Source organism: Apodemus sylvaticus, chromosome 10 (genome assembly GCF_947179515.1).
Source record: "Apodemus sylvaticus chromosome 10, mApoSyl1.1, whole genome shotgun sequence".
NCBI lineage: Eukaryota > Metazoa > Chordata > Mammalia > Rodentia > Muridae > Apodemus > Apodemus sylvaticus.
Genome location: NC_067481.1, coordinates 19,806,518 through 19,834,184, shown reverse-complemented (window position 1 = coordinate 19,834,184; position 27,667 = coordinate 19,806,518). Strand labels below are relative to the sequence as shown.

General features: G+C 51.4%; 1 protein-coding gene across 5 annotated transcripts in view; it reads left to right on the top strand.

Moving 5' to 3' along the window:
• The first annotated feature begins 13,512 nt into the window (after window positions 1-13,512).
• Fmnl1 (formin like 1) overlaps window positions 13,513-27,667 on the top strand; it is a 28,406-nt gene continuing 14,251 nt past the window's right edge. Inside the window, exons 1-7 of one of the 5 annotated variants that reach the window (XM_052194407.1) lie at window positions 13,513-13,848; window positions 22,307-22,390; window positions 24,136-24,249; window positions 25,143-25,216; window positions 25,506-25,589; window positions 26,086-26,211; window positions 26,472-26,489. In XM_052194407.1, the coding sequence (XP_052050367.1) occupies window positions 13,720-13,848; window positions 22,307-22,390; window positions 24,136-24,249; window positions 25,143-25,216; window positions 25,506-25,589; window positions 26,086-26,211; window positions 26,472-26,489 (629 nt within the window). In that variant the 5' untranslated portion in view covers window positions 13,513-13,719. The remainder of the gene's footprint in view (window positions 13,849-22,306; window positions 22,391-24,135; window positions 24,250-25,142; window positions 25,217-25,505; window positions 25,590-26,085; window positions 26,212-26,471; window positions 26,490-27,667) is intronic. The other 4 variants (XM_052194406.1, XM_052194404.1, XM_052194408.1 and 1 more) reach the window with 4 other exon arrangements.

Below are 27,667 nucleotides of genomic sequence, written 5' to 3'. Positions count from 1 at the left end.
CTCTGGCCCTCACTTTGAGTTTTTGAGACAGGGTCTTTCACTGAATCTGAATCTCACGGACTGGCTGGACTAGCTAGCCGGGCCGCCTCAGAGATCGCGCCTCCTCCTCTGCAGCTCTAGGATCACAGGCAGACACCACTAATACTCTACCTTGTTGTTTAATATTTCCTTTCTCTCTTTTGTAGTGAGTGTTGGGATCTGAACTCATACTTGGGTGTCGAGTCCTTGCGTCCTGCTCAGTCTTTTTATGAGTCTTTATTAGGATGGAAATGTATCGGAAGTTTTTAAAAATGATTTTGTGAAAAATTTTGCCCCATTTGTTCTCTTTTGTTTGTTTTTTGTTTTTTTCTTTGAGACAGGGTTTCTCTGTGTAGCCCTAGCTGTCCTGGAACTTACTCTGTAGACCAGGCTGGCCTCGAACTCAGAAATCCGCCTGCCTCTGCCTCCCAAGTGCTGGGATTACAGGCATGCGCCACCATGCCTGGCTTCATTTGTTCTCTTTTATCTGTGTATTAAATATATCATCATATTTTTGAGGAGGAGGAGGGCCAGAGCGCCTGTGCTTAGCACTCCCTCGAGGCCAGCCTTGGATACTTCATCACCAGCTGCCTTGAGCACATGACCCGCAGTCAGTACTGCAGTGGCCATTTATTCCCTATTTATTTTGTCTTGCATCAGCCTGACCTTTTCATCTGGAACGTGACACTGTCCACCTAAGACTTTTCTAACAGACTCTCCACATCCGGTGGCGCCCATTGCTTGGTGAGGCTCCTTTCTCTCAGACTCTATTTCCTCTGCTGTACGAGCTAGGCTGGGATCGCATGTCCGTTTGTCACGGCTGTCTTTTTTTTTTTCCCATTTATTTATTTGCTTATTTTGAGACAAGGGACTCGAGTGTTACCCAGGCTGGCTTCAAACCCTGAGAGATCTGCTGCCTCTGCCTCCCAAGAGCTGGGATTAAGGGCACAGCCTTCCATGCCTGCCTTTCTCTGTGAGTGTGAGCGTACACGCGTGTGCGGCAGCTGGTGTACGTGCCTGTGTGCTCGCATACGTGTAGACATCAGAGGTCAGCCTTGGGAGTCCTTCCTCAAGAAACCTGTCTGCCACCAGGTGGTGGCGGCGCACGTCTTTAATCCCAGCACTTGGGAGGCAGATGCAGGCAGATTTCTGAGTTCGAGGCTAGCCTGGTCTTCAGAGTGAATTCCAGGACAGCCAGGGCTACATAGAGAAACTCTGTCTTGTAAAACCAAATAATAATAATAGTAATAATAACAATAATAATAATAACCTATCTGCCTTAGTTTTTGAGACAGGTTCCCACGCTGGGACCTGGCTGGCTGGCCAGAGAGCCTCTGCTGTTTTTCGGGGGAGGGGGCTGGGGGGTTATAAGCACCGGCCACTACTCCTGGATTCTCCTGGTTGTTGACTTGGGTACTGGGACCTTCTCCAGGCCCTAGTCTTTCTTGTGCTGTCGCTCACCTTACTGGAGACCCCCACCCACCCCAGTTCCTGGCCTCAGAAGGACCACTGACTAGTTCTCCGCGCGGTGTCCCCGCCTCCCACCGCCTCCCACCGCCACCCAGCGCTCAGCCCTCTGCTGTTTCTGACTCCACCTCCTGCCCAGACTCCCTCAGCAGTGCTGCCAGAGCTGGAAAATCTGGAATGGAGGCGTCTGTTTTTGTCAGTCATTTTCTCCTCTTTCCTCCTTGTCCGCGTGGTGGTGCCGCTGTTTCTCCAGTACCTCACTGGTAACAGTGTGTGTGTGTGTGTGTGTGTGTGTGTGTGTGTGTGTCAGTTCCCACCTTTTCATAAAAACAAAAAAAGCCCCACGTGTTCCCACCTTTCCCAGCCTTGTGTCCCCCTCAACTGTTCCTGACTAGTTTTTGGTTAAAAAAAGGCTTCCTTGGGTACTGGGGATGTCTGTAGAATGCTTGTCTATTCCCAGCACTGCATAAACTGGGGCATGGTGGCAGGCTGGGGTCAAAGAACCCAGTCTCAAAAACATACAATAAAATAATAAAATAAAATAAAATACAGACAGGGGAGTGTGTGCCTGGAGAGGTGCCTCAGTGGTAAAGAGCGTATATTGCCCTTCCAGAGGACCCAGATTTGGTTCCCAGCCCTGTAAATTGGATTTCTTACAACCTGCAGTAATTCAAGCCCCAGAGATCTTACGTGCCCTCCTGGCCTCTGTCGGCACTGCATTCATGTGGCACACAGCACGTGCATAAAAGAACAATAATTCCTTATTTTTTAAAAAGTTATTTTTTTTTTAGCTGGGCGGTGGTGGCACATGCCTGTAATCCCAGCACTTGGGAGGCAGAGGCAGGCGGATTTCTGAGTTCGAGGCCAGCCTGGTCTACAAAGTGAGTTCCAGGACAGCCAGGGCTATACAGAGAAATCCTGTCTCGAAAAAACCAAATCCCCAAAAAACCAAAAAAAAACCAAAAAAAAGTATTTATTTATTTAGTTATTTGCATGTTTGCCTATAGAGGGTGTTGGAGAGGTGGCTCAGAGGCTAAGAACACCCGCTCTTCCTACAGAAGACCTGTGTTTGGTTCCGAGTGCCCACATGGTGGCTCATAACTGTCTGTAACTCCAATTCCAGGGGATCTGATTCCTTCCTCTGGTCTTACAAAGAAAATGAAAAGAAATTCTGGCTTTTTTTTTTTTTTTTTTGATTTGTTTTTTTTCGAGACAGGGTTTCTCTATGTAGCCCTGGCTGTCCTAGAACTCACTCTGTAGACCAGGCTGGCCTTGAACTCAGAAATCCGCCTGCCTCTGCCTCCCAGAGTGCTGGGATTACAGGCGTGCACCACCACCGCCCGGCGCACTAACTGCTTTTCCAGAGGTCCTGAGTTCAATTCCCAGCAACTACATGAGGGCTCACAACCATCTGTAATGGGATCTGATGCCTTCTTCAGGTGTGTCTGAAGACAGCTACAGTGTGCTCATATACATAAAATAAATGTATATATACATATATCTTAAATATATATGTATATATACATAAATCTTTTTAAAAAAATCTTTAAAACCCCACTCCCACCCCCTTTCCTCACCTTCACATTTTTTGGAGGAGGTAATCTCACTATGTAGTCCTGGCTGGTTTAGAACTCTCCATGTGAGCCAGGCGGATCTTGAACTCACACAAATCCTCCTACCTCTGTCTCCCCAGTACTTGCTTCCTGAGCGCTGAGACCAAAGGTGTGGGGAAGCAGAGCTGGTCCAGCCACCTGGCTGTCCTGGAACTGCTTTGTAGACCAGGCTGGTTGAAATAAAATACATATATAATTTTGAAGCATGGTTTTCCTGTGTTTCCCTGGCTGTCCTGGAACTCACACTGTAGACCAGTCTGGCCTTGAAGTTAGAGATCCACCTGCCTCCCAAGTGCTGGGATTAAAGGCGAACGCGCTGGTGCCACCACCGCCGCTGCCACCTGGCTTCAAATGCCTTTCTTACCATGAAGCCTTCCCAACCTCCTCAGTGTACTCTGCTTTTACAGAAAGGCAGGGAAGGTACCAGTCTCGGTTCTCCCAACTGTATCCTTCCCCATGAATAAGTAGTCCCCTGGTTCACCCGCTAGACCACCAGTGTCCAACATATTGTACTACTCATTGGTTTTCTTGGAAGGGCTGGATCCCATATTGTGAGCTCAGGTTAGCCTTAAATTCACTGTGCAACTGAAGATGATCTTAAACTCCGTATCCTTCTCCTTCCACCTCCCAAGTACCCAGATTCCAGGCCCTTGGGCCTCCAGCAGAGATTCTGTGGATGACAGAAATGTTTTCTATCTGTCTCGTCCAGTAAGGTTCCACTAACCACAGGGGCTCCTGAGACCTTGAAATATAGGGTAGTCTGACTGAAGAACTGAATCTGAAATAGTTATTTCATTCGAATTCTTCATATTCCAATAGCCAGGGATTAGAGAGATGGCTCAAACAGAGGGCTCGGGTTCAGTTCCCTGCATCCAAACGGTGGCTCACATCCATCTGTGACTCCAGTTCCAGAGGACCTAAAACACTCGTCTGGTGTTTGTGGGCTCCGGGGACACATATGGTACACATACGTACACACATTCAAGCAAAATGCTCATACACTCAAAATAAATAAGCCTTAAAGTTTTTCAATAACCACATGTGGTTAGTTGTGGGAAACAGAGGAAGCCCGGAGTGTGTTATGTCCTACGTGAATGTGCGCTGCTGACGTGGGGACAGCCACGTCAAGGACCCTACTCTGAGACCTATAGGGAAATGGCAAAGCTTCCCCGGCCGGTCCATGTCTAGGTGGTGATAAGGTGTCCGAAGAGTCCACCATTCTCCCCGCAAAATTTACAGCCTGGAGACTGCTCCCCCATGGAGGCGGCGCCTCCTGAGATTAGCTGACCCCGTCTCCTTGTTTATCTGTATGCAATAACCCCGCCTCTCTGTTCACCATGCAGTACTTTCAAGGTACTTCCGTGTCTGCTTCAGGGAGCCTGGTCCTCAACCCAGTCGTGTGTGTGTGTGTGTGTGTGTGTGTGTGTGTGTGTGTGACAGAGAGACAGAGAGTGTGTCTGTGTTCCTCATTTCTTCACTCTCTTACTACCCCCAGTCTGGTCTGTCCCTGGAGCTGGGTAAAAGATGGAGGAGCTAGAGGCGACTATATTGGACAGCATAGAAGTAGGCTATTCCAGGCACCTGTAAGGTTTCTTACTCAGAGGCTCCTGGACCCACACATTTGAGGGTGCGTATGAAGTTAGCCTGTGTTCCTCCCTCCGTGGTGGCATACAGATCTCTCCTCATCAGGCAAGGAGCTCTTCATGGAGAGACCAGGGTCTGTCTGTCTGTCTCTCTCTCTCTGAGACATGGTTTCTCTATGTAGTCCTGGTTCTCCTGGAACTCACTATGTAGACCTGGCTGGCTTTGAACACACGGAGAGCCTCTGCCTCCTGAGTGCTGAGATTAATGACATGCTACCATCTGTGGCCTTGTCCCTATTTCTTTCCTATTTCCCCATTCCCATCTCTGATCTGCCATGTTCTTGACCTTGGACAAGTTACCCAATCTCCTAGACCCCAGTTTTTCCATCTGAACACAACAAGACTGCCTTATTTGTTTTTGGGATGCTATAACAGAACCCCCAAGGCTGGGTCATATAAAAGTTATTTATTTTTTAATTCTTTTTTTAATTATATGTATATGAATATACTGTAGCTGTCTTCAGACACACCAGAAGAGAGCATCAGATCCCATTACAGATGGTTGTGAGCCCCATATGGTTGCTGGGAATCGAACTCAAGACCTCTGGAAGAGCAGTTGGTTCTCCTAATCACTGACCCATCTCTCCAGCCCATAAAATCATTTATGAATCTGGAGATTGTTGCTCCAACAGTGAGGAGCTGCCTTTGGTGACATCTTATTACCTTTCAACAGGGGGGAAGCCATTACGTGGTAAAAACATACACAAGGGGGCTGAACTCACCCTTTATCAGGAATCTGCCTCTGTGATGACATAGATCCTCATGAGGTACCTGTTTTGGCTTTACAGTCCCTCCTCCCAGAGTTGCGCTGAAGATTAAGTTCTAACACATGGCCGGGCAGTGGTAGCGCACGCCTGTAATCCCAGCACTCTGGGAGGCAAAGGCAGGTGGATTTCTGAGTTCGAGGCCAGCCTGGTCTACAGAGTGAGTTCCAGGACAGCCAGGGCTACACAGGGAAACCCTGTCTCGAAAAAAACAAATCCAAAAAAACCAAAAAAAAAAAAAAAAAAAAAAAGGTCTAACACATGAACTTTGGGGGCCTCATTCAAACCATAGTGAGTGTTGATATTCCCAGCCTTTGTGTATTACTCTGAGGACCACGTTAATGATGTCCCATAAGCCCACTGTCTGCAGCAGGTCTTATAGAGGCTGGTTCCGCATGCATTAAACCTTCACTATATACCAAGTATACTCTAGGCAAGCCTCAGGCTACCTTCTCCTCTCAGCCCAGCAGCCAAGCATCCACACGCACGTCTTACTGCACTTGGCTGGCCATTAGACACAGCCTTTCTGCCCCAGTTTGTGCAGGATCGAGGCTTTGAAAGGATCAACCCCACTCTCCTATTCTGATTGCATTGGCAGAGCCGGTTAAGACAGATGGACAGCCAGGTAGTGGTAACGCATGCCTTCGATCCCAGCACTTGGGAGGCAAAGGCAGGCGGATTTCTGTGAGTTCTAGGCTAGTCTGGTCTACAGAGTGAGTTCCAGGACAGCCAGGATGACACAGAGAAACCCCATCTCTAAAGATAAAAGAAAAAGGAAGGAAGTGAGGTGGCAGAGGGGAAGAATGAGTGGGCGATGGCTCTGTGCTTAGGAGCTCTTACTGCTCTTGCAAAAGTTCAGGGTTCAGTTCCCAGCACACACTCAGAGGCTCACAACCACTCTTAACTCCAGTTCCAGGGAATCTGATGCTTTCTGATCTATGTAGGCACCAGACACATATATGATGCACACACATATGTGCTCATATGTGAAACACACATATAAAAATTTGAAAACAAGCTGGGCGGTAGTGGCGCATGCCTTTAATCCCAGCACTTGGGAGGCAGAAGCAGGCGGATTTCTGAGTTCGAGGCCAGCCTGGTCTATAGAGTGAGTTCCAGGACAGCCAAGTCTATACAGAGAGAGAAACCCTGTCTTGAAAAAACAAGACAAAACAAAACAAAAAAAGAGATCACATGCACCTCCAAAAAGTGACTCTTCCTTTCTCAGTAGCCATCAGCTGACAATAGGGGAGGACATGAAGAGTGGCCCTGCCCCAGGCCTTGGACATTTCCATTCTCTTGACTAGCTGGGATCACAGGCCTAAGCCACCAGCTCTTTACCTTGAGTGTGTTATCCTTAAGACAGACTCTTGCTAAGTAGCCCTTCCTGGCCTCAAGCTCCCCATGTGACCCCAGGCTGCCTTAATCTCACATTCCTTCCATGTCAGCCCCCAGGTGGTACTGAGATTACAGGCATGTGCTACAGTTCATGCTATGGTTTGTTTTGTGTGTGGGTGCTTCCCTCTGTGTCCACACGAGTAGCCTGAAGGAGCTCAGGTGTCTGGCTCTATCATTTTCTGTCTTAGTCCCTAGAGATAAGGTCTCTCTGAAACTGGCGCTCAGAGGTCTAGACTGGCTGGCTGGCAAGCCGCGAGACTCCTCCTGTCTCCCGTCTCCTGCAGTACTGAGGCTTGTACACCCATGCCCAGCTTTTCCCCTTACGGCGCTAAGTTGCAAACTCAAGTACTCATGTTTCTGCAGCAAGAGCTCTTCCCACTGAGCCAGCTCCCCAGACCACAGCTTGCTTTTATTTTTTTTAAATTGTAGGTGTGTGGGTGTTTTACCTGCATGTATGCATGTGTACCATGTGCCCTCTGAGGCCAGAAGATGGCGCTGGCCTGGAGCCTGCATGGCCCTGCTTTGGAGTGATTCAAAGCTGTGAGCCAACATGTGGGTGCTGGGAACTGAACCTGGGTCCTCTGCAGGAGCTGCAAATGCTCTTAACTGCTGAACCATCTCTCCAGCCCCAACGATTCGCTTTTTTTTTTTAAAAAAAGATTTATTTATTTATTATATGTAAGTACACCGTAGCTGTCTTCAGACACACCAAAGAGGGGTCAGATCTCATTACGGATGGTTGTGAGCCACCATGTGGTTGCTGGATTTGAACTCGGGGTTTTCGGAAGAGCAGTCAGTGCTCTTAACCGCTGAGCCATCTCTCCAGCCCCACGATTCACTTTTAATTTAGCTTTTGAATAGTCAATAAACACATAGGATTCTTTCTTACCTAGAAAGAAATTGATTGGAAGTTTGACTCCCACCCTGACTTGCCCCCTGGTTCTCTCAGTGCCCTCAGGCCTCCACTGCTACTGTTTTCTCTATGAGACTTCAAATTAATGTAAATATTTATCTTTACTCATGCCCCATTTCTTAGATAAAAGATGATATAGCACAGATAATTTTCCTTCTTTCCTTTTTCTCTTCTTCCCCCTCCTCCTTCACAGCTAGGCCTGCCCACATTTGTCACTGATCAAGAAAATGTCCCATGCTGGGCAGTGGTGCCAACACAACTGTAATCCCGGTCCTCAGGAGACAGAGGCTGGTGAATCTCTGAGTTCAAGGCCAGCCTGGTCTACAGAGTGAGTTCCAGGACAGCCAGGGCTACACAGAGAAACTTTATCTTGAAAAACCAGAAAGGAAGGAAGGAAGGAAGGAAGGAAGGAAGGAAGGAAGGAAGGAAGGAAGGAAGGAAGGAGGGAGGGAGGGAGGGAGGGAAGAAGGAAGGAAGGAACAAGGAAGGAGGGAAGGAAGCTCCAGAGGTTGTCTGTAGGTCAATCTGATGGGGGGGCACTTTCTTAGCTGAGGGTCTCTCTTTTCAAATGACTCTAGCTTGTGTGAAATAGACCAAAAAAAAAAAAAAAAAAAAAAAAAAAAAAAAAAAAAAAAAAGAACAAAACCCCTAACATACAGGGATGCAGGGAAGAAAAGATACAGTCCCGGCTTTGAAGAAACCTACAGCCCAAAGAACGAGGTACATATGATGTCCAGAGAGGCCTCAGCTGCTCAACAGACTGTGTTTGTGAACACGCCTGGAAACAGGCATTCTCATTGTCTTGCTTTTGTATTGCTGTGATAAAACACCATGACCAAGGCAACTTCCAGGAGGTTTATTTGGGCTCACAGTTCCAGAGGCATAGGAATCCATCCATCTTGGGAAGCATAGGGATGGGCAGGCAGGCAGAGTGCTGGAGCAGCAGCTGAACTCACACCCAGGACCACAGACAGGAAGCAGAGTGCACTCTAAGGATAGCTGGTGGCTTTGAAGCCTCAAACCCCACCCCATTGACACGCCTCCTCTAACAGGGCCACGCCTCCTCTAACAGGGCCACATCTCCTCTAACAGGGCCACACCTCCTAATCCTTCCCAAACAGTTCCAGCAACTATGGACCAAGGATTCAAACACAATGAGCTTGTGGGGCCGTTTTTATTCAGACCACCACACTCCTCCATTGCTGCTGCTGCAAGTTGGTCAAGTTTGTGTGTGTGTGTGTGTGTGTGTGTGTGTGAGGGAGAGAGAGAGAGAGAGAGAGAGAGAGAGAGAGAGAGAGAGAATTTAGTGAATATCTGTCAAAAAAATTAAAGTTCAGGAGGAACATGGTGGCATATGTCTACCATCCCAGTACTTGAGGAGCTGAGGCAGGCAGATGGAGAATGGAAAGTCCAAGAACAGTCTCAGGGGGAGGGAAGAAGGGAGAGAGCTAGATATTTATAATAACAACAAAATGAATTGATATAGCATGAATATTCATGAGGAGGGAGTGGTGGATGGAGTTACTCAAGCAGGTATAAAAAGAGAAGGGAGGTGTTTGACACTGCAGAATGTCAAACACACACATGCATTACACACTGCACACACTCAAAACATCTCTGGAAGGGTACATTCATCAACACTGTCCTTTTTCTTTGATAGGGTATCATGTAGCCCAAGCTGGCCTTGAACTCACCATGAAGTGGATGCTAGCTCCAAACACCCGATCTTCAGCGCCTCCACCCTAGTGCCATATTGTAGGCTTGTGCCATTACACTAAGCTGTGTGTGTGTTTGCATGTGCACAGTATGCATGCGTGTGTGTGTGTACATGCAGAGACCAGAGGTCAATGCTCAGTGTTTTGTTTTCCTCCACCAATCTCCTCTTTTTTTTTTTTTTTTTTTTTTGGTTTTTTGGATTTGGTTTTTTCAAGACAGGGTTTCTCTGTGTAGCCCTGGCTGTCCTGGAACTCACTCTGTAGACCAGGCTGACCTCGAATTCAGGAATCCGCCCGCCTCTGCCTTCCAGAGTGCTGGGATTACAGGCGTGCGCCACCACCACCTGGCTCACTCTCCTCATTTTTAAACTTATTAATCATTATCGTGTGTGTGTGTGTGTGTGTGTGTGTGTGTGTGTGTTGGCCATGGAATAGTGGTCAGAGAACAGCTTTGTGAAATAGTTCTCTTGAACATTTATGTAAGTTCCAGGGATCAGGTCTTATTTATATAGCAATCACCTTTACCTGCTGGGCCATGTTTCTGGGCCTCTGCCTTATTATTTAAAAAAAAAAACATTTTATATGTGTGGGTGTTTTGCATGCATGAATATTTGTGTTACATGTGTGCTGTGATGGTGGAGGCCTGAGAGGGTGTGAGAACTCCGGGAACTGGGTTACAAATGTTAGCCACCGGTGGGTGGTGGCAATGGTACCAAGGTCCTTTGGAAGAGCAACCAGTGCTCGCTCTGGGCGGTGGGACGGTGCTGAGGCTGTGTCTCACCGTGTAGTCTTGGCTGGCCTGGAGCTCTCTGTGTGGACCAGTCTGACTTTGAGCTCATAGAGATCTACTTGCTTCTGCCTCCCAAGTGCTGGGATTAAAGATGGGCACAACTATTCCTGGCCTGCACACAGTGCTCTTAGCTGATGAGCCATCTCTCCAGTCCCCTCCTCCCTTTTATATTTTTAACCCTTTCACTGAACCTAGAGCTAGCTCACTGATGGGCTGGGCAGCAAACCTACAGGGATCCCCCAATCCCCCATCTGCCTGGCTGAGATTACAGGTACTCAATGCTATATTTGTTTTTTTTTCTTTGGGTGCTAAGGATCTGCACAGCCAGAACTTTATCAACAGACCCCTCACTGTGGTCTTTTTTCATTTATAAGAGTGGGGTTTGCTAAATAGCCAGATTTTCTATATATGTATGTATGTGTGCTTGTGTATGTATGTATGTATATGAGTGGTCTATTTGCATGTATGTCTGCATGACAGAAGAGGGCATCAGATCCCATTACAGATGGTTGTGAGCCACCATGTGGTTGCTGGGAATTGAACTCAGAACCTCTGGAAGAACAGCCAGTGCTCTAACGGCTGAGCTGCATTTCCAGCCCAATAGACATATTTTCTTGATTGAACTCACTATCCTCCTGCCTCAGTATCCAGAGTGCAGAGATCATGTGCACGCCTGCTTACCAGGCTAACCTTTTCCTTTCTTCCCTTGCAGTAGTGAGGCTGGAACCCAGGGCTCTGTAGCCTGCCTTTTTCCTTAAAGAGACATCTACTGAGGACTGATACACGCTCAGTCACCTGGGTTAGGAGTGTCCCCGATGGCTGCACATTCCTTCCATTAAGGATGACAAAGTGACAATGGTCTGGAAATATGCCATCCATCACCACAGCTGTCATTCTGTCCTGCCTGTCATACCACCTGCTTACAGCAGGGGGCAACACAGACATACGGGAAACATTGTTCCCAAACTCACAACCAGGCTTTGCGGGTAGAATTTTCTCCATTGTGGTCCATGATTTGGAAGATGCTTCCTATGAGCGAAGCCAACAAGATTTAATAGGTAATAATTGATTACGTCTCCTTGGTAACTCACATTCCTGGTCAGCGGGAGGGACGACATGGCTGATATGACTTATTATGAATATGATACGTTCCCACACAATAGGCCCTTTTCGGGTTAGCTTTATTTCCACCAGGTTTTGGGTGGGAGGCGGCTGGTAGTGAGGATGCAGGCTGGCAACTACTGCATCAGAGGTCCAACTTCTGGCTTCTCAGTGTCCCTCAAGGTGGCAGTGATGGGCAAGAGGAGGCATGGGCACTGGCCCCACAGCCACTTCAACGCAGGTCCCCTCCCTCCCACATGCTCTGAATCCTTGCTAGGCCGCGTCCAAGGTTAGGGGCACCTTAAGAGTTCCAGAAACCCCATCACATCACTAAGCAGACAGCTGGGTACGCAGCTGGGGCTTGAAGGAAACATTTGTTGATGAATTGAAAAAGACAGCGATGGAAGACTCAGGAAGTACAGTCTTTAATAAACAAACAAAAATCTCTCAGCTACTTATCACAGGCAAGGCCCAAGGGCAAGTCTAAGGAAAATGGCGGTAGGTAGGTATAGGGCAGATACCCTCCCGACAGGCTCAGGGAAGCTGTTTTCATCCACCCTGGCAGTCCCTGCTCAGTACATGAAATGCGACTGTATCTCTCCCGTGGTGGCAGGGGTGATGGTGACCTTGGCAGGAGGAAGGATTTAATCAGGTCAAGCCGGGACGGTACTGCCTTGTGTCTGTTTCTCCTCATGATTAGATAATTAATTTCCCAGTTCTTGTTCAATCCTTTGTCAGTGGCTCTGACTATGAAGGAGAGAGTGGAGAAGGATCTCGAGTAACCATTTAGAGCCCCTGGGCTGGCACAGAGAAAGTTCAAGGCTCCCTCCGTGTAGGGTACCTCACCCCCATGGCCTGGCCTGGCAGGGCAGGGAGGGTCCAACTCAAGAGCCCCACAAATTAAGTGGGGGACTAGAGGTGTTGATTTAGGATGGAGTTTGAACCCCGGTCTTGAAGGCCTACTCCTTCTCCACTCTCTCACCCTAAATAAGAAGAGACCGAGGCTACGTAGATTTTTGGATATGAACAGAAGAGGCTCGTTTCTACCCTAATTAGCTGTGTGGCCTTGGACAAGTCCACTTGCCACTCCGTTCCCGTTTTCCCAGGAAATGAGGACATCCATCTCTACCTTTGCTGGTCACTGTCACAGAAATCTTTCTGTAACTATCAGATAGCCAAGATTATCATTCTTCAGTGAGAGGCCAGCCCAGGTCCCCCCATGGTGACAGGTCAAGATTTTCCTCCCCTCTGAGGTGCCTGTTCCTCCCCCAGCCTAGCAGCTGCCTTTAACCCTTCTTAGTGCCCTACTTCTCCTTGGCACCACCACAGTGGTCCCCAGGTTCGACAACCTCATTGTCCCACGAGTGCCCCCAGTCTAAAGCTGATGAAGATGCTGGCACAGTCACAGCTGGTTAGGTTTCAATTGACCTAGGTCCTTGTCCTCCAACCTGTTTGCAGTGATTCCCTCTGGTCCTCAGATCATCTCCCTGGGCCCAACGGAGGAGAAATACAGAGGTGGGGGTCCTGGAAGGGGGTTCCCACCTTCTTAGTTGGGGACCCCAGAGGGGGACCCCAGAAGCAATTACACCCCACCACCGCACCTCAGCACAGCCTTAGGTCTCCAAGGCATGCGCGCATTGGTTGGACAATCTTCCGCCCGGGGGTCTGCCTCATCCAGGCTCGGGGCCTAGAGACCCCCCTACCGCAGGGTTTAGGGCGGAGAGCTGCGGTTCTAGGACCCGGAGGCGCCGGGCGAGTGCGCCCGCCTTGTTCTCGGCCTCGCCTGGGTCGGCTCTGGCTCGGGCAGGTGCATCGGCGGCCGCCCCCTCCGCCGCAGGTGCACTGCTCGGCAGCCCCCAGCCGGCGCGCCATGGCTGCGGAGGACCCCCGGCCGGCGCCCGCGCCCGCCCCCTCTCTGCAGCCCGCCCCCCTGGGGCCGGGTGCGCGGCGGAGAACTGCGGTTTGCGCGCACCGGGAGCGGCAGCAGAAGTTCGAAAATCGCCGAGGGGGGAGCCCGCGCCGCAGCTTCCTGCCCCCGGCCCAGCCCTCTGGCCCCGGCTGCCTGCAACCCGACTTCCTCCCGGAGCCTCACTCGTCGCCCGCTCCCTCGGACGGGGCCGCCGCGATGGGACGCCGCGCCCCGGCTCCTGCACGCCGCTGAGCAGAGAGCCACCTAGCCCAGCCCCGTCACCCAGCGCTGCCCTTCGCCCCCCGGCTCCCGGAGCCTAGTCCGCTACCCCCCGGGAAAACTGGATCTCCGAGGCTGGAGGCGCCTGGCTGGCTGGGTGGGGACCACCATGGGCAACGCGGCTGGCAGCGCCGAGCAGCCCGCGGGCCCCACCGCGTCGCCCCCGAAGCAGCCAGCCGTCCCCAAGCAACCGATGCCGGCGGCCGGGGAGCTGGAAGAGAGGTTCACGCGGGTCTTGGTGAGTGTGACCTAGTGCGCACCAGGAGCCAGGGATGACAGGGGCTCCGCATGCGTCCCCGCCTCTTGGGACTCAGGTGCCGCTTGGAGATCCCCGGTCCACCTGCTGTCCCTCCAGAAGGGTGGGAGTGACAGTGTCATCTTTCAGAGTGACTTAGCACTCCCCCCTCAAGAAACTTTCTTCAGCCCCCTCCAGGAAGCTTTCTTATGAGACTCCCCCACCCCTCCCCCGACCCCCTTCCTGCGCTCCTAGGTCTAAAGGTGTCAAAAATGTCTCATGAGGTTGGGTTCCAAACGCGCCTCGGGTGGGAGGGGGCTGGCGCCCACTTTTCCACTGCACGCAGGCCCAGCGGCTGGGTGCGGGTCTGGAGCGCCCGCCCTTCTGCATCTCAGGGTCAAAGAGGAAAGGGGTTATAATTTAACCTCCTGGAAGCCGTAGACCTAGTGGAGTCTTTAGTCCTGGGCTGTTCTGGTGTCTGGTGTAGGAGTTGGACTCTTAGACCCTCCGCTCGTATTTATCACTCCCATAATGCCCCGGAATGGGTGCTTGCAGTCAGTCCCTCATCATAGACCACCCCCCAACCAGCGAGAGGAGTACGCTTAGGAAGGGTGGGGTCAGGATGGGTTGGTCATTCTGGCTTGAAGAGGAACAAAAAAATCTGGAAGGCTCCCCTCCCTCTTGGCTGTCACTTGCTTGGGGAACTGGGGCAGGCAAGGGTGGGGATAGGATGGAGAAGGTACCGAAGTCCAGGCCTCTGGGGAGGCAGCCATCGGCTGCCTGAGCGCCGGGCAGTCCCAGTGTTTCTGACAGGGTGGGCTGTGCAGTCCTGAAGAAGGGTGGGAGGCAGAAGCGGGGAAGGGGGAGAGGCCGGGCTTTCTCACTTCCCCCTCTCTACCCCAGCACTCTTTCCTGCTGTCTTCTGTAGGTGGTTGCCCAGTGGCCTGTGGACTGGTAGCCACCCCTGGCTGGACACTTGGTGACAGTGGGGAAGGCTGGGCTGTTTCCTAGAGGCCTTTCTCAGTCTCAGTAGGGCTGGTGTTGCAGCTCTGAGGGTGGGAGTCCAGGGAAGGCTCGCTCTGGAAGCAAAGAAGAGCTGGCCCTCTGAACCCTCCACCTCCTAGATGGCATGTCCCCCTCTCTGGCATGCCACCGAGCGAGCGAGCGAGCGAGCGAGTCATTAGGCCTGACTTGCTAGATCCTCTGCATGGTCCCAAAGGGGCAACCGTTCCTGAGAATCCTGGCTCCAGAAGGAGAGGAGGAGCTTGGGGGACCTCGACCTCTGAGATGGGGTGGGGTCTCTCCTTGTGAAGGCTCTAGTGCTCAACTTGGGAACGAATCCTCTGAGGGACATTCCCCCCCCCCCCCCCCCCGCTAAGCTAGCTTTGCACTCCCCTGTCTCTCCAACTGCCCCTAACTCCTTCTTTCCCAAATCTAGACCTTGGCCAAGCTCAGCTGAACTGAACAAGTGGGGGAGGGGGTCATGGAAGGAAGCTGGGTGAGTGGCAGGTTCAGCCTATCAGGGGGGTCATGGGCCCGTCTTCCCCTTCACGTGTGTGTCTGTAGATACGGGATCGTTCTCGGTCAATCTGGTTGGTCAGGTACACTAATGGGAAGGAGGCTTGTGAATAATTCAGAGCAGTGGGAATTCCAAAGGTCAAGTGCAGGACTTGATTGCCCTGGGTGGACTTGAGGCTGTAGTGATGAGTCCGATAGGAAATGCTGCTGGGAACCCCTGAGGGCCAGGGCATGGGGAGAAGGTCAGGAGATGGGCCTTTCAGAGTCTCGTGGTGGCTTAGTGGAAGTCCAGGGCAGCAGCACCCACAGAGGCTACCCATCCTTTTCAGGTCCCCTGGAACTCAAAGCTGTCCCTTATCCTCTGTGGGTGGGTAAACCCATCTTCAGGCCACAAGGTTGAGAACTGGCTTTTCTTGTTCCCTGTCCATTAGGGCCATGAGCCCCACCTGGATTAACGGCTCTGACCTCTGCCTGAGGCTAGCCAGGCCTAAAGATTCGGTGAAATCCAGAGTCTACCAGTAGGTGTGGCTCCATATGACCCCTACTGCTAGGGTCATGCGCAGTCTTTAGGGACTGTCTACCATGAAATGAACCTGAAGCTGTAGTGGGGGCCCCACCCTGTGGATTCCCCAATGTTACTAGGGAACACAGTTCCCCAGTCACATGGCCCTGGGAACCTGTCATTTCAAGCTTAGCCTCTTCATCTTTGGTATGGAGTAAGATTCCCAACTCCTCAAACTTCCTCTTCTCTTAGCCATGGTGCTCTTCTGATGATTTGGGGTGCTTAGCCGTGGCGCTCTTCTGATGATTTGGGGTGCTCCCACCAGCCAGGCAAGGGGAGCAAAGAGACATTTTCCCACCAAGGGTGGATATGGGGTACTACCTTTCCAAGAAGGCTATGAGGAAGGGGGCGGGGTGCCCTGCTTTAAATGGGGGTGGTGAAAAAGAGCAGGTTGAGCCAGGCTTTCGACTGCTGCCTTAGCAACCATGGAGGAGCCATGGCTGCCCCACTACACAGGCCTGCTGTGGTGGTGGAAACACACCAGCCAGCCAGGCTCCGAGCTCTCGCCTCTCCTACGCCCATGCCCAAGGCTGGGTGTCTTCCAACACTTCCCTGTCTTCTCTGAGAGGCAGGCAGAGCAAAGGTTTGAGATGGCAAGCCCCCCTGTCCAGGACTAACCACCAGGAGTGCTATGTATGCAGCTGGCCACAGGGCCCCGGGTGATCGCCTGTGGACCTGGGGTAAAGGAATAAGGGAGAGCCCCTAGGGATGTCTGTGTGAGGTTGAGTACTACTGTGTGCAGGCAGGGCTGGGTGAGGGTCTGGCTCACTGTGGGGCTCTAACTCACATCCAGGACGTGGGCACTTTACCAGGCAGTTCGAGGCAGTCAGGACAGCTCCAAGCTCCAGGTCTTTGGAGTTCTATCGCCCACTTCTAGGCCTGGAGATGAAGAACGGGTTGGGTATCTCTGCTTTGCTGGGCTGTGACAAAGGTGTCCCTTAGTGCTTGGGGTATTGCTCAGTCCGCGTGGACTGTCCCTACAGTGGGTCTCATTGGGGTGTGGCCTTGTGGTTAGCTGTTGGGTTGGGCAGTGGCCGTGACTGACATTCCCAGCAGGCACAGCTAACACATGCTGGCCCGAAATGCAGGGCAGGGGGCATGATTCATGATGGCATCTGGGGTCAGTTGGCAAAGGGAGGCAGATGAGCAGGGGCAGGTGTTTGCCCTTGGGCCACCTCTGCATTTTTCTTGAGAACTAAGGATTCTGGAAGGTGGCTAGGTTCTCCCTGCCTTTGAAGGGGGGCGGAGTTGGGGACCGTGGCAGCTTTGGCAGACGGACGACTTTCATCCTTGTTGCTTAATTCATGTGTGTGTGTGTGTGTGTGTGTGTGTGTGTGTGTGTGTGAGAGAGAGAGAGAGAGAGAGAGAGAGAGAGAGAGAGAGAGAGAGACTTTGGGCAAGTTCACAGCATTGAGCTCCAGTTTTTCTTACGCCTAGAAAGAGGATAATAAGTATATGGCGGCCTCCTAGGATTGTGGGGGTAGAGGGCTCAGTATAGGGCCTACCAGGAAGCAAGTACCAGTTAAACACTCCCTACAGTGAGCAAGGGGAGCCCCTCCCCCACAAGAACATCCCAGGTCGCCGCTGCACAAAACTGAGTCACCTCCAGGTCTCGTCTAGCACAGGCTAGCACAGGCTAGCACAGCCTCCTTGCCATTACACAGGTTAGAAGCAATGAGGCCCAGACTGAAAACTGCCTGGGCCGGAAACCACGAGAGGGAGGGCCCAGCTCCCCTGCAGGGTGGAGTAGCCTGGTGCTAACGGTGGTAGAGCGGCGGTGTGCACACAAGGAGGGGGTGGTAGGCCTCTACTTCCTTACACGCATAGTGTGCTGGGGGGGGGCTTCCCCCAATGAGTAAGAACTCAGTGTGGGCAACAACAGGAAGTGTAGGGTACTGGGTGGCAGGAAGCCAGGCTGGCTGTTCCTGGTTTCTCAGATGGGGGACTGGGGCTGTCTGCAGCCAGGACTCCAGTGCCCTTATTTTGGGGAGAAAAAAAAACCCAAATCCTAGCCAGGCAATGGTGGAGCATGTCTTTAATCCCAGCACTTGGGAGGCAGAGGCAGGTGGATTTTTGAGTTCAAGGCCAACCTGGTCTACAGAGTGAGTTCCAGGACAGCCAGGGCTACACAGAGAAACTCTGTCTGGGAAAAAACAAACAAACAAAAAAAAAGACTAAATCCTGTTTTTTTAAACCACATGGTCAGCTAGGTCTCCTTGGGCAAGTGACTTAATAGTGCTTTGCCTTGGGCAGGCCATCGAGTTAGTTTGTGCCTGTGAGATAGACAGAGTAACAGTGTCAATGATGGTGCTTTGCCTAGTTTCCCATCTGGGACAAGGGATTATAATAGTAATGGTGTGCATGTTGTTGATTTTTAAATGAGTTGGTAATAGGTTGCAATACTTAGAAGGAAGTGAGACCTTAGAAGTGTTAGGGAGTATTTATTATATTGTTGTTATTGTTGTTCTCTTGCTGGATTGTCTGCACAGCAAGGTGTGGTGTCCTGGCTCCCACTCTCTTTGACCTTTGTCCTCTGGCGAACCTGGAGCTTAGATAAGAGAAACTGGTAACTTTTGGGGTTCTCAGTCCGCGATGCAGGCTGGGTTACGGCCTAGCTTCCTCTAAGCCTGCGACTGCTTGTTAGGACTCCTGTAAGGCTGTATCCGGGATTTTAAGCTCTGGGTGCAACTAATTGTTTCTGCATCTGTGCAGACAGCTTGCATGCCAAGGCTGATACCTCACAGAGGTGGGGGGAGGACAGATGCGCCTTGGGCTCTGGGCCTGTCATGGGGTTACCTGACACTGGAATGGGGGGTCTACATTCAGTAGCTTCATGGGGCAGGAAGCTTCCTCAAGGGGCAGGGCTGGGGTGAGTGGAGCCCAGATTCTATGAAAGCTGAAAGCAAAACTGTAGGGTGTGGTCATGTCCAGATGTGGCCAGAGCCTTGGGTCTCCTGGGACAGTGTCTCAGAAATCAACAAGCCCACGGTGCCAGGAGTTGCAGGCTCATAGCATGAGTCTGCAGTGGCTGGGCCCAGTGAACTACAGCTGGTGTCTGCCTCTGCAGTCTCCAGAGCTCGGGGCAGGGAGAAAAGGTCGTCTCCACACAGCCGAATAGGAATATGAATGAAACCAATTCCATTTGTTCATTTAGTTTTGAGGGTTTCCAGACAGGGTTTCTCTGTGTAGCCTTGGCTGTCCTGGGACTCACTCTGTAGACCAGGCTGGATTTGAACTCAGAGACCTGCCTGCCTCTGCCTTTTGAGTCCTGGGATTAAAGGCCTGGGCTACCCCACCTTCCTGCTCTTTTTTTTTTTTTAAAGATTTATTTATTTATTATATGTAAGTACACTGTAGCTGTCTTCAGATATTCCAGAAGAGGGCGTCAGATCTCATAATAGATGGTTGTGAGCCACCAGGTATATGCTCGGATTTGAACTCAGGACCTTTGGAAGAACAATCAGTGTTCTTAACCTCTGAGCCATCTCTCCAGTCCCACCTTCCTGCTCTTATTTATTTATTTGTATACACTGTGTTCCTGTGGGTCCAGTCTGGTCTCACTCAAGCTTGCAGCTATCTCCCTGTCTCTGCCTTCACAGAGCTGTGCCTGATATCCAGTGTCAGCCTTGTGTGACCACATCTAGGGAAGCCCGTCTGCTTCCTCACCTGGCCTGAAGGGACTCACTGAATGGGACAGCGAGGAAAGGGAGGGCACAGGTTTAGCCAAACATCCCCCAGACCCTGAGGTCTTCTATGACCCCTCCAGTTTCCTGTGCTCTACAGTTAAGAGATGCTTCTTCCTAGAGATAGGACACCAGAGAATATTATATCAAAAACATGGCGTCTGAATATTCCCAGGCACTCTGGGGGTGTGAGAGCAGGGTGGCCTGTGCCCATTTGATGGAGAAGGAAGCTGAGGCTGTCAGACTAGGCGGGGCCCAGACTTAGCAACAGTCTTTCTGCATCACAGCAGCCGTCGCTCCTCCATCCAATCAGGAGGCAGATGTACCAGTCACACACATGTAGACTGCCTGTCCCTTCCTGTCCTATTTGAACAACACCAGCCATCCTTTGGCTTAACCCAGTCCCTGCTCACTGCTACCTCTTTGCTGAATGCCCCGGTAGGGGTTTGGCTCCTGCCTTGCGGGTGGCCCTACCTCACCCTGAATGAGTGGCATTTGCTAGCCCTACTGCCCTCTCCCTGGATACCCGGTTCCTTGGTGGGCACAGCCACAGCCGGGGAGCAGCTGCTAATGAGTGTTGAGTGCTGTCAGAGCTATTTCTGATTTCTGAGCCTAAATTTAGCTTGTCTGGCAGGGTGGCACGTGGGCCCAGGGCCTGAAAAGTCCCAGGTAGCTTAAGGGACAAGGGACACCCTGCCTTTCTGCCATTGTTGAGATGGGTCCATCAGGCTGTCCACGCAGAGGTTGTCTGTCCCTAGCACTAACTCTGGAGTGGCCCTGAGGGATATGAGTGGGGGGAATGGGTGTGGCGGGGGGCTGTGGCTCAAAAACCAGTCACCTCCCACTACTCTAACTGTCTTCGTAAGGTCACCTTGGGCAGGCCATCGAGTTAGTTTGTGCCTGTGAGATAGACACAGTAACAGTGTCAGTGATGGAGCTCAGGACAAGACAAGGTCAATGTCTCACATGGAGTGCGTGTAGCTGAGGCTACTTGTTTAACACAGCATTGGGGACATTGTTGAAATCAGAAGTACTCCCAGGCCATCCCAGAGCCGTGCAGGTTTCCTAGGTTACTGGGGGCTCAGGCATTTCATGACAGAGATGCTGTCCTCTCTAAGGCTCAGATGCCTGAACTCAGCATCCTCCCCGTCTCCCTCCTCTCTGCTGGCCCCAGCTCCAGGGTCCTACTCGGCCTGGCGTCCTGCTTCCTCTTTCTCCTGGCCTTCCTGTACCTCAGCCTCCCTCCCCACCCCCAGACAGACAGAGAGGAAAAGTAGGTTCCTAGGCCCCCCAGAAGCAGAGTAGGTCCCACCCACAGTCTCCAGGCCCCTTTTGGAAAGACTCTGTCATGCAGCAGGAGCAGGCCTGGTGTAGTTTCCCAGTTCAGGCTCACTTTCGAAATGGGGTCAGGGATGACGTACCTCAGCCCTGGGCTGGCCTTGGAGTGTGGTGGGTGGGCAGTTTCACCTCACAAGGAGGGCCCCAGCCGGAAAGCTTAGGCAATGGGGGCTGATAAAACCCAGCTTCCTGTTCTCCGAGAATGAGTCAATGCAGTGATTTTGGGGCGAGGTCTGACCAGAGCCCCAGACCTAACCCTGCCACCCAAGAGAGGAAGAGGCTAGCTGAGGAGTCTTGAGTAGGTGTGGCTCCCTCTCTGCTCCAGCCATGGCCTCTTCTCAGATCCAGGGTCGGAGAGTGTAGTCTGAATCACCAGAGTAGGTACCAGACAATTCCCAGGCCATGGGCTGGGGGCTTTTTGGGGTTCCCATATCCATGGTGGAGACCCAGGTTAGACTGAACCCTATGAAGGCAAAAACTGGTATTGCCATATAGTTAGGTCCTCGTTAGACTTGAGGTTCCCTGGATTGCGGTGAACTGGCCTTGTTCTTTAGATCTGTTAAGCAGACTTGCTAGGCCCTGGGGACACCAGGAAACCTGCTTCCAGCAACACCAGCTTGAATCCACAACCCTGGCTGAGCTGTACATCTGACTTGTGACAAGAACGTGCGGCTAGGAGAAAGGGCCTTGTGGGGAGATTTATCTTGGGTGTGTGAGGGAGAGTCCCAGCCTGGGCCACTTGTCCCACAGGCCCAGTGCTGTGCCTGTTCTGTGATGGAGTGATCTCCATCATTCACATCTCCCCACCCCCACCCCTGCAGCTGTGACATACCTGTCTGGGACTCCCTGCTGGATGACACACTGCTCCACCTCCTGGTGACCTGGGCCTAGTCTGTGCATACAAGGTGCTTGGTGGGAATAAGACCCTGGCAGCAGGTCTCAGCTGGGCCTGTCTGGAGATGTCTTCTATGTTGGCTCCTCATGGTGGATGAGGGTAGGGGCCATGTCTCCTTACCTCCAGTGGGGCCTAGAGGCCTTGGAGGTCCCCGAGGGTCGTACACACTTGCTCATGCCGGGCGTGCCAGGAGGAGATGTGTATGGTGGCAGGGCCCAGTCAGACTTGGATTCAGACTCCAGGTTCCTTTCCAGCTCTGGGGCCCTGGGATGCTGGGACCTTGGGGAAGATGACCCTATCTCTCTGGGCTTCGATTTTCTCCCTGGACAACTCTGCTTATCTGCCGGGGTGAGAGGACTTCATATCTTTGTGGGAGCACCGTGGATTCCCTGAAAATGGCCATTCTCTCCTTCTTGGTTGTGCTGGAGCCTTGGGCTCAGGGCTCTTTGTCTTCTGTCTCCCCAGAACTGTATGAACTTGCCTCCAGACAAGGTCCAGCTGCTGAGCCAATATGACAATGAGAAGAAATGGGAGCTCATCTGCGACCAGGTGGGTGCCTGGAGCACTCAACTGTTCTTGCTTCTGCTCTTGGGAAACCCAGTTCTGAGGATGCGGGAGCTGTCAGGAGAGGGGCCTGCTTCCTGCCCAGGGGCTAATATCTACCAAGGTGGCTGGGGGCCCCCGCATGCAGGACTCTATATTTTCTTGAATTTCAGGCCTGATCAGAAACCGTAGGGGGTCATCAGCAGGGCGTGTCCTAGACAGCTGGCAGTGGCTGCCCTGATGCTTTATGTTGCTGGAGACTGAACCTAGGGCCTCGTGAATGCTAAACAAACAGTCTCTCACTGAGCTACGGCCATAGCACATGGGTTTCTGTTTGTTTGTTTGTTTTTTTAAAGATTTATTTAGTATATGTAAGTACGCTGTAGCTGTCTTCAGACACTCCAGAAGAGGGTGTCAGATCCCATTAAGGATGGTTGTGAGCCACCATGTGGTTGCTGGGATTTGAACCCAGGACCTTTGGAAGAACAGTTGGTGCTCTTAACCGCTGAGCCATCTCTCCAGTCCCTGGGTTTCTATTTTTGAAACTGAGTCTTGCTATGCTGCTCAGGCTAGCTTTGAACTCATGTTCCTTCAGACTTAGCCTTTAGAGACATTACCGTTATTCAGAGTTCTGGGATTACAGGTATAGGTCTCCATGCCCAGTGTGACTTGTCTCTCCTACCCTGGGCTGAGAAAAAAAGAGGAAATATCCCTGCGTTTAGCCAGCTGGAAGAAGAGGAAGGAGAGGTACACTGTCTTTTTCTTCTGAGGTCAGAGGAGACACAGTCAAGCAGCTGTCTCCAAGAGCAGTCAGCTCAGAATGCTGTGTCAGAGCTCAGAACCAGCCCTGGGTTCACGGAGCGGTTCGTCCCTCCAGCTGCCGGGTGCCGGGCTACTCTGCCAGTGCAGAGGTGGAGTAGGGTGGAGACGGGCTTCTGCAGGCAGGATCATGAAGAGGAAGAGGTAGGAAGGAGCTGCTTTCCAGCTGCGGTCTGGAGGCTGGGAGGTAGGGAGCTGGAGAGAGGAGTTCCTTGGCCTCTCCCAGAACCAGCAAACCCTCCCACTAATGGACTGGAACATGCCATCTGGGTATCCGTAATGCTGGGCCGCAGCAGGGTTGGGAGCACTCTAAAGGCTCTGTTGCTGTGCTTGGTGTTTCTGTTGAAGGGTTGGTTCTGCCTGGATCCTTGGAGGGGCTTAAAGACTGGAGAGTAGAAGGCAGAAGACGGTGTCTGAGCATATCAGGGGGTTCTGGGCTGGGAAGGGTAGGGGTCTTGTGGTGGGGTCCATACTTCTGTGTGAGGACCTGGGGCAGTAATAGAGAAAAAGAACACCCACAGGTATTTACCTAAGCAGAGAGGCAGGACAACTGTCCTAGAGATGGGCTGTCTACCTGCCAGGGAGCTGGCCCCTGCCTAAACTTTTAGCTCTAGTCCAAGAAGAAGAAGAAAAACAAAAAAACAAAATCAAAACAAAACAACAACAACAAAAAACCCCAGGCCTGAATGAATAACCCAAGGCAGGCCTGTGGCTGGACTGGCCTCTAATCCCCCGGCCCCAGGAAAGGCACAAACCAGGCATAGGGCTAAGGTCGTTCACACGGCCACAGTTTGTGCCTTTGGTATTTCAGAAGCAGTTTAAGATGGCCTGAAACCTCAAGTCAGAGCTGAGAAGGGGGTTGGGAAGAAAGCTACCCACTGGTCTTTGGGCAGCTGTGGTAGGTTCTCTGTTCACTCCCTTCATCTCCCCAGGAGCGGTTTCAAGTCAAGAATCCCCCTGCAGCCTACATCCAGAAGCTGAAGAGCTACCTGGATACCGGTGGGGTCAGCCGAAAGGTAGCATCTGATTGGATGTCCAACCTGGGGGTATATATATCTCTCTTCCTGTTCTCCCCCTTTTATCCTGCACCCTCCATCTGTAGCTATATCTACATCTACATCTACCTATAATCTATTTATATACATATATCTTAAGATATACATCTTAGCTGGGTGGTGATGGCACACGCCTGTAATCCCAGCACTCTGGGAGGCAGAGGCAGGCAGATTTCTGAGTTTGAGGCCAGCCTGGTCTACAGAGTGAGTTCCAGGACAGCCAGGGCTACACAGAGAAACCCTGTTTCAACAAAACCAAATCCAAAAATCAATATATATATACACACACACATACATATATATATCTTATATGTGCTTATGTGGGCATTCCTGTATGTATTTGTATTGGTGTATACATATGTGCACCATGTGCATTCATGCATAGACATATGTGTATGGTAGGTGTGTGTGCTTTGGGATTTGTAGGTATATTTGTCCTTATGCATCCCCTGAGCCCGTCCATAGGAGAAAGAGAGAGGGAGAAAATATGGATGTATATGTGTGTATCCCATATATAAACAAATGGTGTGTCGGTAGGCACCCTGTGTGTCCATATCTGGGGTGGGTCTGCTGTGTGAGTGTGCATGCCCAGTGTGTCTGTGTAGAGATGTGCATGTGTGTGTATACTGGATCTCTGTACAGAGGTATGTCTGTGCACCTCATATCTTCAAACATGTGTGGATATACCCTCTATGCTGGGGGAAAGCATGCAGTTCGAGAGCATTCAGTCTGTTGCACAGGTGTGTGGAGGTGGTGGGGGAGGCTAGACGTGAAAGGCCTTGGATGTGTCTGCTGGGGGTGGATTCTTCTGGCCGATGACTCGGGATTGTGGGAGTCTGGGCTCCACCCACAGACTCCTTTTTTTTTTTTTTTTGGCCCCCTAGTTTAAGAGGCGAGTCCAGGAGTCTACACAGGTGCTACGGGAGCTGGAGACATCCCTGAGGACAAACCACATTGGGTAAGCTTAGGAAAACTGACTCTGGCAGCCTCAGGGGTTTTCCAGCCTCTCCATCACAGGCTGGCCCTGAGGACCGTTTCCTTCCTCCCCTGCCTGGGCTGGATTTCCCACAGCTGGGCTGTGGGTCCTGCATGGGCCCTCAGCATCTCCTGATATCCCTGGGTCCCTTGAGGGTGGGGGATGGGATGCTCTGGGGCAAGGGCCGTCAGGGCCTCCTCCTTTGCCTGCTCATTGCTCACTTGGGCAGACTCCTCCCTGGATGTAACTTGGAGAACCTTGCGCTCTGCAGGTGGGTGCAGGAGTTTCTCAATGAAGAGAACCGGGGTCTCGACGTCCTGTTGGAGTACCTGGCCTTCGCCCAGTGCTCTGTTGCGTAAGCACCTTGCCCCAGTCCTCGTGCTTCCTCTCAGTGTCCTGGTCACGCATTCTTGGGCTAGACCTCTGAACAGGAACTGATCTCTTCCCCTGTCCCAGGAGAGCTGGACTTGCCCCTGGACAGTGGTTCTTCTGAAGGCCTACCCTCGCCGGGGAGGGACCTTCCTGCTCCTTCATGGTGCTCGCCATAGAGTTATGGATGAGCTGGGCGTGGTGCGGATCTCTAATCTGAGAATTTGGGAGGCAGAGACAGGCAGAGCTCTGTGAGTTCTGGCCAGCCTGATCTCCATAATGAGAGTCTGTCTCAAGAAACAACAACAAAAACAACAACAAAAAACCAGAAATGAGAGCCTTGAATGAACACAAACTCCCCCTCCTACAGAGAGAGATCTCTCCTGCAGATCTGTCTTGCTTTGCACGTCTGTCTGTCCCTTCTTTAAGTGTTCCTTGGTGGTGGTGTGGGAGCCTCCAAACTCCGTGCGTTGCATCTCCAGATACGACATGGAAAGCACAGACAGTGTGGCCTCTGGCGCAGAGAAGTGCAAGCCCCTGGAGCAGTCTGTGGAAGATCTCAGCAAGGCTCCACCCTCATCTGTGCCCAAAAGTCGCCTGACCATCAAGTATGCGGGGTGGGGGGGTGAGGGCGAAGGGGTGTTAGGGGAATGGGGAACTGACACCCCCATTGCCACATCTAAACAGGGCCCCGAGGGTCGGTGGGAGGTGTAGTTCAGCACGGGGGGATTGGATGTGTTGAATTTTCAGTTGGAGACACCAGAGGCTAGAATATGGGGGGGGGGATTGGAATAAGGAGGGGGTTGGGGGCTGGTAGGATCCCTTTTCTACCTTTCTAACCCCTTGTTTCTCCCTGTGCGGCCTCCAGGTGCCCCCCTTCTCCCCGGTACGTACATAGTCACCTGGGGGCAGGTGCATGCTGGGTCCACTCTGTGGGTGGTGGGTTGGATGAGCAGTCAGTCAGCTGACACCCCTGAGCTCAGCTGCTGGGGAGCAGTCTCCTCATCCTGACATAGGATACCCTTCCATCTTGTTAGGATGCAGGGAGGGAGAAGGAGCTAATCCTGGAGCATCAGCTTCCTCTGTTGGGTCTGAGGGACCAAATATATGTTTATTTATTTGTGTGTATATATGTGTAGTATGGTATATGGGCATGTGTGTATATGCCAATAGCTGACCCAGAAAAGCCTGGCTTTTACCTGGGTGCTGGGGATTTGAACTCAGGTCTTCAGGCTTACACAGCAAATGATATTACCAACTGGCCATCTCCACAGCCATATACATATACATATACATATACATATACATATACATATACATGTGTGTGTACATATGCATGTATATATGTATGTACATATGTATGTATGCATATACATGTATGTATGTCTATATGTCTGTATGTGTATATACATATTTGTATACATATATACACATATTATTTATATTTATACATACATATGTCTGCATAAAACATATAAAATATACATGTAAATATATACTTAAACATATACACACATATTTATGTGCATATAAGTGTGTGTGGGACTGGAACATGAGTCCAGGGCTTCAGGCGTTCTAGGCAAGTACTCTTGCACTGAGGTATACCCCCTAGCCTGGAACAACTGTATATTAAGCCCCAAGACCTCACAATATGTTTTTTTCCTTCTTCATTCATTCACATAGCAAACAGTTTTTTAGACATTAAATAACACATATTAGTGGCAAATGCACAGAAGACAGATAAATTCTGCATTTGGGGGCCTCAGTCTAGTGGGAAGACAATTTAGTGTGACCGATAGTCACAGAGATGTGACCTGGAGCTCTGAGAAGGGAGGGAAAGGGACTACCAGGAAGACTTTCCAGAGGAGGTGACAATAGCACTGTGTCTGACGGGGACAGGCACCTGATGGGGACAAGAAGGGGCAGTGTGAACAAAGACTGAGACATATTTGAGCAATCTAGGAAAGGCTGGTGTGGCAAGCAGCCGAGAGGGCGAGGTGGACAAGGTGGGGCTGGCCAGTGTGGCGGGAAGAGTTACGGAACTGTCCAGAGGATTGATGTGTG